This window comes from Neomonachus schauinslandi, chromosome 16 (genome assembly GCF_002201575.2).
Source record: "Neomonachus schauinslandi chromosome 16, ASM220157v2, whole genome shotgun sequence".
In the NCBI taxonomy this organism is placed as follows: Eukaryota; Metazoa; Chordata; class Mammalia; order Carnivora; family Phocidae; genus Neomonachus; species Neomonachus schauinslandi.
The window spans coordinates 5,382,033-5,393,719 of NC_058418.1; the positions used below are offsets into that span (position 1 = coordinate 5,382,033).

Below are 11,687 nucleotides of genomic sequence, written 5' to 3' on the forward strand. Positions count from 1 at the left end.
CACTGGTGAAATTCTAAACATTTATGAAAGAAAAGAATCAGAGGAATCACTTCCCAAGTCTGTTTAGGGGGCCATCAGCAGTTTGATGTAAAAGCTGACAAGGACACTAGAGGAAAGGAAAGTAAGAGACCCATCTTTACATACACATAAATGCAGAAGTTCTAAACAAATCTAGAGAGATAAATTATAAATAGACAAAATACATCATGACCAAATGTGGTTTATTCTGGGACTGCAAGGGTAGTTTAACATGCAGAAATTAATCAGTGTAATGTATGATGATACAAATGAAAGGATAAAACTATATGATCATCTTAATATACGCATATAATGCAAGTCATACAATCCAATAGCCATTCATGATTTTAAAAAGAAAACTCTTAGTAAGCTATGAACACAAAGAAATTTCTGTAGTCTGATTAACAATAGCTTTAAAGAAACCCTAAGCAAAATTTTAATGGTAAAATAACTAGTTTTTCCCTTACTATACTCTCTCACCTAAACTTTACAAATTCCCCATCGCTTTCTCTTCTCCTCCCTTGTACCCTTTGACAACCTCCACTTTATCCCAGGGTAGAGGCTGAGGTCCAAAATCAGAATGACACCTTATGTCACTTTTTTCCCCACAAGTCAGGGGACACCAAAGTATTTTTCCTCATGACCCAAGGTAAGATGAAGCTGGAAATGGGAGCAGGGTTAAGAGCATGCAGAGCTCAAAAATGTCCCCCAGCCCCTTCACATTGCCCGTAACTCTGCTTCTGCAGATGGTAAAGCAGATTTGGCTGTTGTGTCACCGGTCTGGGTTACATCCTCACTAAAGGCCCTCTCCAGACTGGCAGGCAGGGAGTGTATCAATCGCTCTCGGAAGTCTCGGCCCACAAAGACGTAGAGCATTGGGTTGAGGCAGCTGTTGAAAAAGGCCAGGGAGCTCGCTGGATTAACAAAGACAGTAAGGATTTTGTACTTACGCTCCAACAAAATCTCTCTGCGCCAGACTGTGCTTAAAAGGGCAATCAGTTGAAAGGGGAACCAACAGAGAAAGAAGGAAGCCACAACAGCGGTAAGGACCCGTAAGGGACGGCTGGACTTAATCATGCCTTTTTTGTGTATCTTGGCAGCAATGAGCCCATAGCAGATAGCAACGATGGACATCGGCATGCTGAAGCCAATGATAAACCGGATGATCCCTCTGGCCGTCAACATGGTGAGGGCCACCTTCATCCTCTCTTCAGTACTGTTGCCCCAGGATGCAAAGTTGAAAGTACATTGTATATTCCCTGTTCCATCATTTACTGTAGTCAAGAAGATGAAAACTGGCAAAGTAAGGATTAGGGCAAGAATCCAGGGTCCGATAATCACTTTTGTAGCCAGACTTACAGTACGGTGGTTCTGGACCCAGACTGGATGCAGGACACAAATACAGCGGTCCAGGGCAATGCAAGCAATGAGGAAGACACTCCCAAATAGGTTTATGTCCACCACAATGTGAACTGCCTTGCATAGGAACCAGCCAAAAGGCCACTGTTTTCTCATGGCCTTTGAGACAATGAGGAATGGTAGGGTGGCAGTGAAGGAGAAGTCGGCTATGGCGAGGTTCAGGTAACAGACGGTGGTGACTGTGCGTGGCATCCGGAATCCAGCCACCCAGATCACAAGCCCATTGCCCAGGACGCCAAGGACAAAGGTGATGCCAAGCACCACCAATGACAGGATCCGCAGAACCGTGTAGCCAGCAGACTCATGGAGCATCTCTTTGGGTCCATCCATTGGGATGGAGATGTTGCTTTCCATCTTGCCCACACCTGAAACATTTCAACAATTGCCATGTCTCATCTGAGGAACCACCTTACCGCATCCCTATTCATGGCCAACATCACCCTCCACTAAGCTCCCGCTCCAACCAGGACACCCGACTCTCCTGAAACTTGTGGCCAGTCATACTAAAAATTGGCACTCCCTTGGCTATTACTTTGGGAGAGGATAGTTCTCCATATTCCCACAGTTATTCAGATGTATCCCATCTATCAGGCTGATTGCCTAGTCAAGAGGATTTCAAGGCTCCTGTTCACTAGCAGAAAACTACTCTGAAGGTATAGAGATAAGAAAAAATTGATAGACAGTTATGGCCTAGTGAGGGGAAACACTAGACTCAGAGTCAGTAGGTCCACCTCTCACCCATGATTCACTGCATAGATGCTGGTAAGCTCGGCAAGCTCTTGCAGCCCCAGGTTCTCCCAGACTCCCAGCTCCCACTATGAGAACCCTTCGCCAGCTGTTTGCTTAGTATTGAGGTTAAAGTTTTAGGATTTGGTTTGAGTTTATAATTGAGGACTTTGAACAGTTACCGGTAATAATGTAATATTGTTACATCATGTGGATTCTGTGCTAGAGGAAGTCAGCAAAGGGGGCCCTATTTCTACTTTCAACCTTCTGTTTTTCATTGCTTGATATGGAGCTCTTCTCTGGGATGTGAAGAATTTTTACCCATTGCATAGCATTAGTGTTCTGTGGGATAAAGAATGTGAGAATAATAAAATTTGTTAGTAGTGTCTGTTGGGTTCTTATCTGAGACCATGCACTGTGTTAATTGCTATATATGGGGATCCAGTTTGATCTACATAAGAATGCTATAATGCTCATTATTTCTGGTTTTCATAAGAATAAACTGATGTTCAGAGCAATTATAGAAACTGCCCAAAGTCACTTCAGTAGTAAGTGGTAGAGGAAGGCCTTTGACCCAGGTTAATCTGGCTTTCTCTGTTACACCCCTGTGACAGACATTGCTGGTTGCCCCCAACATCCATTCCCCAAGTCTCTTCTGCTGCCCAAACCGTAGTTTTGTTTAGTTACTCATCCTTCAGGGAAGGTGTTCCTCTCAGTCTCTGGAGGCAAATTCTGATTAGTTTCACCAGTAATTGGAATCCCCTTTGCTTTGCAAGGGCTTGCTTTAACAGTGGGCACATGACTAAATCCTGGACAATAACACTGCTGGAAAATATCAGGGGGGGAGCTTCTGGGATAGATTTCCTTGCTTTTAAGAATCTCCCTTTAAAAAAAGAAGAAAGAATAATCCCCCCACCAAAAGAAAAGAATAAGAATTCGAAAAAATGTAGTGTCTGCATCTGGACCAGGTCACATCTGTAACTACTGCATCCAGATTCAACCCAGAAGTCTGTGTGACTCATGGACATTAACAAATTTTCTCATATGGTGATCTCTTAGCTGTATCAGAAATATCCAGAGTGGCTGGGGTGCCTGGCTGGCTCAGTCAGTGGAGCGTGCAACTCTTGATCTCAGGCTTGTGAGTTCAAGCCCCACGTTGGGTGTAGAGATTACTTAAAAATAAAATCTTAAAAAAAAAAATATCCAGGGGGGCTACTAATAATGCATATTCATGAACCCCACTCTGGAATCTCTGCATAAAAGCTAAGGTGGTCTTCTATGGCCTCAAAAATTTGAGGATCAATTTACTCTGGGCTCTTCGGCCTCAAGAGAAATTGCAATTACCAAGCACCTGTTCACATTTAATACTCATAATAATATTGCAAGGTGTTGGGGCGCCTGGGTGGTTCAGTCAGTTAAGTGTCCAACTCTTGATTTGGCACAGGTCATGATCTCAGGGTCATGGCATGGAGCACCACATCAGGCTCTGTGCTCAGCAGGGAGTCTGCTTGCAATTCTTTCTCTCCCTCTTCTTCTGCCTCTCCCCGCCCCTCTCTCTAAAATAAATAAATAGGGGCACCTGGGTGTTTCCGTCAGCTAAGTGTCTGAATCTTTTGGCTCAGATCATGATCTCAGGGTCATGAGATTGAGCCCCACGTCAGGCCCTGTGCTCAGTGAGGAGTCTGCTTGAGATTCTCCCTCCTCTCCCTCTGCCCCTCCAGCTCGTGCTCTTTCTCTCTCTCTAAAATAAGTAAATCTTTAAGAAATAATAATAGGGTGAGGGAATGGGGTAATTGGTTATGGACATTAAGGGGGGCACTTGATGTGGTGAGCACTGGGTGTTGTATGCAACGGATGAATCACTAAATTCTACCCCAAAACTAATAATACGCTATATGTTAACTAACCTGAATTTAAATAAAATAAATAAAAACATAATAATAATAATAATAATAATAATATTGCAAGGTGTCTGTTGTTATCCCTCTTTTATCAAAGGGAAACTGTGGCCCAGGGGTTTCAGTAGTTTGTTCAACATCATGCCCAGCTAGTCAGCAGAGGTGGCAAGTTTTGAAAACTGGATTTAGCCAATTCCAGAGTCACTGCCTTTGCCAGTCTAAAATGCTGCTTTTTAAAGGGGTTCCCCCAAGATTACCTGGACGTGATCTCCCTCCCTCCTGTCCTTCTTCCTGTCTTTACCAGTCACTTTCCCAGCGGGCCTCTATGGCACATTGCTTGATTTAGTGCAATTTCTCAACCTTGGCACCATTGACATGTGGGGCTGGGTAATTGTTAGTTTTGGAAGACTGTCCTGTACACTGTAGAATGTTTAGCAGCATCCCTACCCCTACCTACCAAATGCTAGTAGCAGCTCCACCACCAGTTGTGACATCCAAAAGTAAATTGTCAAATGTCCCCTGGGTTGGGGGGGCGGGGGGCGGGAAGCACTCCCAGTTGAGAGTCACTGTTACCAGTGTAAAAAGTGCTGGGCTCTGGAGGGAGGTCAGTCTTTATTCTACTCCTCACCTGACACCTGCCCAAGGAGTTCTTAGTGCCACCTCTTTGAGCTTCAGTTTGCTCCTCTGCAGAATGGAGGCAGTTTTATGGTGAAGACTGATTTTTCAGGTGAGGATTAATTGAGAGTAGACATGGAAGTGTTTGAGGCAGGACCGAGTGAGTCTTTAACAGATGGGAACTCTTGGTCTTCACCTGGCTCTGTACTGTGTCCTGGGGCTCAGTCCTGGGCCATGCATTGTGGAAGCTCAAGTTCAAGTCAAGAACAGCACTCATAACAGTAGTAATTAGTACTTAGGAACATTTTCTCATATGCCAAGAGCTCCTTTAGCCCACAACCCTCACATAGGAGCATTTGCAATTCCACCAGAATTGTCCCCTCAACTCTCCTCCACCCACCATATTTCCGTGACAGACTCATGTTCTCTCTACCCACTCACTAACCACCCTGTGAGGCACTCAGAAGATATGATGTGTTCAGTGATCCATAGGTCTTGGTTTAAAAATGCTGCTACAACAAGGAAGGACAATGGTGCAGCGACAGGAGGGGAAAGGCCAGTGAGGCAAAACTGTACATTATGGGCCCACCCTAGCTGTAGTTTGGGAGACAGGACCTGTGAACCACACACAATACTATTGTGGATTATGAGGGCTCCCGTTCAGTGAGCCCCTCAAATGTGCCAGTCACTGTCCATTTTATAATCTCCAGTTACAGCAACCTTCTCTGGGATAAGGAGAGGAAACCACGGCTCTGGCAGGGGAAGTGACTTGCCTGGTGAGTGTCACAACTACTATGGGGCACAACTGAATTTATGACCAGATTTCAAATGGCAGCTCAGTACTTCTGTGTTAGCTTACTCTACTTCTCTAGCATATTTGCACTTCCAAGTTTTGCTTTTTTTTTTTCCCTCCAGGTTTTTAAATAACCGTTTCAGTTCTCCTTTTCTCCTCTCTGCTTTTACCTGGCTTCGCCCCTCCTCGTCCCCGTTCTCAGCTGATGCCTTTGCCTCATATTGTAACGGGAAAATGGTAACCATTAGAACTTTTTAGCCTGCGCTGCCCAAACCTTCCGATCTACTTGCACTTGTTGTAGTGAGTAAAGCATTCTCATTCATCCCAGCAGCTACCCTCCCATGTTGGCTCTGGATCCCTCTCTACCTCACCTTCCTGAGACGTTTCCTCCTGCATTATCCCTTTTCTTTTCTGCCAAAGACAAAAATCCAAGATTTTCTTTCTACTAAGGCCATTCTCACTATCACATAAATGTTACCGTATCTCCTCCCTATAAAAAGAAACCATCCCGGGCGCCTGGCTGGCTCAGTGGGTAGAGCACATGACTCCTGGTCTCAGGGTCATGAGTTCAAGCCCCACAATGGGCGTTGAGCTTACTTCAAAAAAATAAATAAATAAAAAGAAACCATCCTTGGCCCATATTCTGTTCTAGCTTCAGCCCTATTTCTCTCAAGAGAATTCTTTCTGTGAAGAGGATTCACAGCCAAACTTTAGAAGGGAGTGTCTCCACTCCTCACTTCACATTTTCTCCTACACATACTCCAGACTGACTTCGCTGTTCAGCACTCCACAGAATGTGCTCTCCTCAGGGATACCTGTGGCGTTTTTGTTGCCGGCTCCAGTGGTCCCTTCTCAGTCCTCATCCTGATACCTCAGTGATGTAGCACCCATGTGACCCCTTCCTCCTCCTCCTTTTTTTAAAGATTTTATTTATTTACTTGAGAGAGAGAGAATGAGAGAGAGAGAGAGCATGAGAAGGGGGAGGGTCAGAGGGAGAAGCAGACTCCCCGCTGAACAGGGAGCCTCATGTGGGACTCGATCTCGGGACTCCAGGATCATGACTTGAGCCGAAGGCAGTCACTTAAATGTATCCACAGTACACTCTTGGTTGTTATTATAGCTCAATTGGCCACCTCTTCTCAGTCCAATTTACTAGCTTTTTCTCCTCTAAATTTAACTTTTTTTATTTTTAAAGATTTTTTTAAAGATTTTATTTTAGAGAGAGAACGCTCTTGTGCTCATGAGCAGGGGGAGGGGGAGAGGGAGAGAGAGAATCCCAAGCAGACTCCACATGAGCATGGAGCCCAATACGGGGCTCACAACCCTGAGATCATGACCTGAGCCAAAATCAAGAGTTGGATGCTCAACCGACTGAACCACCCAGGTGCCTCTGAAAGATTTTATTTTTAAGTAATCTCCACACCCAACGTGGGGCTCAAACTCACAATCTCGAGACCAAGAGTCACACATTCCACTGACTGAGCCTCCAGGCACCCCCTCTAAGTTTAACTTTACATGTTAGGGTGTCTCTGGGTTTATACCTGCTCCCTTGCATCCTCTATACATAGTCTTTCCATAGTATCATCCAGTCTCATGGCTTATAATACCACACTGATAACTTCTTTTTTAAAAAGTTTTATTTAGGGGCGCCTGGGTGACTCAGTCGTTAAGCGTCTGCCTTTGGCTCAGGTCATGATCGAGTCCTGGGATCGAGCCCCCACGTGGGGCTCCCTGCTCAGTGGGGAGTCTGCTTCTCCCTCTCCCACTCCCCCTGCTTGTGTTCCCTCTCTCGCTGTTTCTCTCTCTGTCAAATAAATAAAATCTTTTTTTAAAAAAGTTTTATTTATTTTAGTAATCTCTACACACGGCGTGGGGCTCAAACTCACAACCCTGAGGTCAAGAGTCACATGCTCCACCGACTGAGCCAGCCATGTGCCCTGGTACCAGTAGCCACCTTACTTGAAATCTCCCTGTGGGAATCCCATAGGCATTCCAAACCTGACATTACCCAAACCAAACTCTTAACTATCCCATCCGCCCAAATCTGCCTCTCTCCCAGTATTCCATATCTATCTGGATTAAACACTCAGCTGTTAAAGCTCCAAAACTAAAATGGATCCTTGATGTCTTTCCCTTATCACTCCAAATCTAAAATGGATCCTTGATGTCTTTCCCTTATCCTTATCATTCTTGATGTCTTTCCCAAGTCTATTGATTCTGTCTGCAAAGCAACTGAATCCACACCCAGAATCATTCCCATCCCCAGTGCTCTTGTCCATGGCCCTTCGTCTGGCTTGCATATTTGCAAATAGCTTGTTCCTGTTTCAAATGCCTCCCCCACCACTACCCCCCCCAAAAATCCATCTTCAGGCAATAGCCAAATGATCTTTTTTTTTTTTTTTTTAAGATTTTATTTATTTATCTGACAGAGAGAGACACAGCGAGAGAGGGAACATAAGCAGGGGGAGTGGGAGAGGGAGAAGCAGGCTTCCCGCGGAGCAGGGAGCCCGATGTGGGGCTAGCCAACTGATCTTTTAAAAACAGAGAGCATGACATTATTCTGCTCAACATTCTCCAGTGGTTTCCAAACTCCTGACTTCCAAGCTCAAGCTTACCGAGCACTCTTGGGTCTTTCCTGTCTATCCCTTTGTGACCCAATTTCCAAAGTGTAGGAGAGTCCTCACACCAACAAACAATTCTTGAACACCAGCAGGTGTGTAAGAATTCAACTCAATTCTGACGCTATCAGACTGCACAGCTTAAAGGTTCAGTCCTAAAAGATGCCCCCTTGCCCCTGGGGCAATTCAGACCCCAGTTACAAGCCCAGGATACCTCTGCTTCTGACTGACTGTCTCTAAATCATAGGTTCCCACAACATCTTCCTCAGATTCGATTAATCTGTTGCAGTGGCTCACAGGACCCAGAGAAGTATTTTACTTGCTAGATCACCAGTTTATTATAAAAGGATATAACTCAGGAACAGCAGATGAAAGAGATGCATAGGACCAGGTATGGGGAAAGGACTCAGAGCTTCCATGTCTTCTCCAGGTGGGCTGCTCTACCCGCATCTCCACATCTCCACATGTTTTCACCAACTCAGAAGCTCCCTGAAGCCTGTCCTTTTGGGGTTTTATGGAGGCTTCATTACATAAGCATGATTGATTAACTCATTGGCCATTGTGGATTGAATTCAGTTTCCACCACTTCTCTCCCTGGAGGTCCGGGGACTGAGACTGAAAGTTCCAACCCTCCAATCACATTGTTGGTCCTCCTGGTAACCAGCCACCCCATTAACTTAACAAGACATCTCAGTTGCTTTCCTGACAGGAGATTCCAAGGGTTTTAGGAGCTTTGTGCCAGAAACAGGACAAAAACCAAATATATATTTATTATTATATATCACAACATCACACTCAATCATACTCCATACTTTCATTCTGATCTTGCACAATGCTCTCCATCCAAATGGAGTTCCTTCAATTCCTTGAACATGCCAAGCTCATCCGCCATCTCAGGGCTTCTGCATCCTCTGTTCCTTCTGCCTACAGTGCTCTTTCAAGCTTCCCACATTTGGCTCTTACCGAATATTCATTCTCAGCTTAGTAATTACATCTTCAGAGGCACCACCTGGCCCACAATGCAGAGCAGCGACTCCAGGCACAGTTTATCCTACCAGATATTTTTATTTATTTATGCATTCTTTCATTTTCTAGTCTAAATATCCTCCACATTAGGAGCTCCTGGGTAGCTCAGTCAGTTAAGCATCTGCCTTCAGCTCAGGTTATGATCCCCGGGGTCCTGGGGTCAAGGCCCAAATTGGGCTCCCTGCTCAGGGGGGAGGCTGCTTCTCCCTCTCTCTCTGCCCCTCCCTCTGCTCGTGCTCTCTCTTGTGCACGCGCACTCTCAAATAAATTTTAAAGAATTTTACATGAATGAATGAATGAATAAATAAATAAATATCCTCCACATTCGTATATATGCTAGAAGACTACCAAATTCTTTCGGTGCTAAAACTCTATAGAGTAACGCTGTCCAGTAGAAACATACATGCAGGGCACCTGGGTGGCTCAGTTGTTAAGCGTCTGCCTTCGGCTCAGGTCATGATCCCAGGGTCCTGGGATCGAGTCCTGCATCGGGCTCCCGGCTCAGTGGGAAGCCTGCTTCTCCCTCTCCCACTCCCGCTGCTTGTGTTCCTGCTCTCGCTATATCTGTCTGTCAAATAAATAAATAAAATCTTTAAAAAAAAAAAACATACATGCAAGCTACATGTGAGGCTTACCATTCTTTCTACAAAGTAAAAGAAATCGATTTTGATAATGTATTAATTTTAAATAATACATTGTATGTAACCCAACATGTCAAAAAGAATATCATTGAAACATATAACCAATATAAGAATTATCAATCAGCTATTTTACATTCTTTTTCCATGGTAAGTCTTTGAATGTACTAAATGGGTGTTACACTTAAAGCACATCTTGGACCAGCGAGAGCTCAATAACCATATGTGGCAAGTGGATTCTATATTGGACACCCAGCTCTGAAGGTTTAGGAGATATCTACCACCTAGCAGATGTTCAAATAATAATTTTTGAAATTGTCCGGCCTCCAACTTACCACCAACTGAGATCTGTTTTCTGTTGCTAGTTCCCAGCTTCCTGCAGAGTGACTCAGCTTGGGCAGATATTTTATTGGATAAGGTGGGGGAGGGACAATGGAGCTGGAACCAATCAGGTGACAGAAACCCAGGGCTTTTTGCAATTTCCAAAAAGCACCCTGGATATGTTGTCTGTGTACTCTCCTTAGAGACTGAAGTCTGAATATTCCCCTCACCTCCAGCCTACTGTGGGAGACAGGAATTCAGCCCTCTAAATGTCAAGGGTCAAGGAGCGTGGGTGTCCAGGCCCTTTCTCCTTCAGAGATTCAGGAAAATGAAGGAAATAATTACTGAGGTGAGAAGAACTCAAGACAAGCAATACAAAGCGGGAGATGGTGGTTAAGCAAAAACTTGTTTCTCTCCTCACGTAACAGTTCTGACACCAAATGTGTAGTAAAGGGCTGGATCCCACAAGACTGCCCCATTTCAGATGCTACTTGCAAGTCCCAGGTTGTCACCTATACCTGACTGACCCGCTATAAATCAGGGGTCCCTGTGAACCCCTCCTCAGGTTCAGTAATTTGCTAGAGTGGCTCGACAAACTCAGGAAGGCAATTTGCTTCTGTTTACCAGTTTATTACAAAGGATACGACTCAAGACCAGTGGAAGCCGGCATCCGTCATGTCAGTTTGGATGAAAAAATGAACAGTAGAGTTCTTATCACCCCCAGGCCTGGCTGGACCAGCTGAGGAACCTGTAGGAACGCAACCCCACTAGCTTACAAGTAGTTAATTAGCACTACCGTAAAGGTATAATCACCAGATGTACTTAATGAAATCTCTAACATAAAGAATAAAGATATTTTTCAGATTCTCAGTCTCTTGAGTTGGAAAAGACCTCCAGGGAACCAGATGAAGTGTTACTATAGCATCCAGCTTCTCAGGAGACCCCTGCCCCAAATTTTGCCCATTATTTTATTTTAAAGATTTATTTGAGAGAGAGCACAAGCAGGGTGGAGAGGGGGAGAAAGAATCTCAAGCAGACTCCCCGCTGAACAGGGGCCTGATGCAGGGCTTGATCCCGTGACCTGAGCTGAAATCAAGAGTCGGACACTGAACCAACTGAGATACTCAGGTGCCCCAAATTTTGCCCTTTAAAACCCCTCACTTGCAAGCCATCAGGGATTTGGGGGCTAATGAGCATTAGCTCCACATTCTCCTGGGAGGCGCCACACCAATAAATAGCTCTCCTTTCTTCACTGCCAAAGCTCAATGTCAGTTTGTATTGGCTTGCTGCACATCAGGTGGACAAACTCTCATTTGGTTCGGTTACACGGCCAGATGGAGGAGATGCATACAGCAAGGTATGCAGACGGTGGAGTGCACACTTTCCTCTCTGAGGGTACCACCCTCCCAACACCTTGGTGGGTCCACTAACCTGGAAGCTCATCAGATCTTTCCAGTCAAGATTTCATTTATTTATGAGAGAGAGAGCATGAGCAGGTTGAGGGACAGAGGAGCCCTGCATGGGGCTTGATCCCAGGACTCTGGGATCTGACTCATGACCTGAGCCGAAGGCAGATACCCAGCCGACTGAGCCACTCAAGCACCCCTCCAGTCAA

At 45.1% G+C, this 11,687-nt stretch overlaps 1 protein-coding gene across 1 annotated transcript; it reads right to left on the reverse strand.

Annotated features, from left to right (window-relative positions):
- Positions 1-275: 275 nt before the first annotated feature.
- FPR2 (formyl peptide receptor 2) lies at positions 276-10,117 on the reverse strand. Its single transcript, XM_021681405.1, has 2 exons — positions 10,087-10,117; positions 276-1,802 (listed from the first exon to the last, which is right to left on the reverse strand). Exon 2 carries the CDS (start codon positions 1,789-1,791, stop codon positions 736-738), a length of 1,056 nt encoding a protein of 351 aa, XP_021537080.1. The 5' UTR covers positions 1,792-1,802; positions 10,087-10,117; the 3' UTR covers positions 276-735.
- Between the last annotated feature and the right edge of the window lie 1,570 nt (positions 10,118-11,687).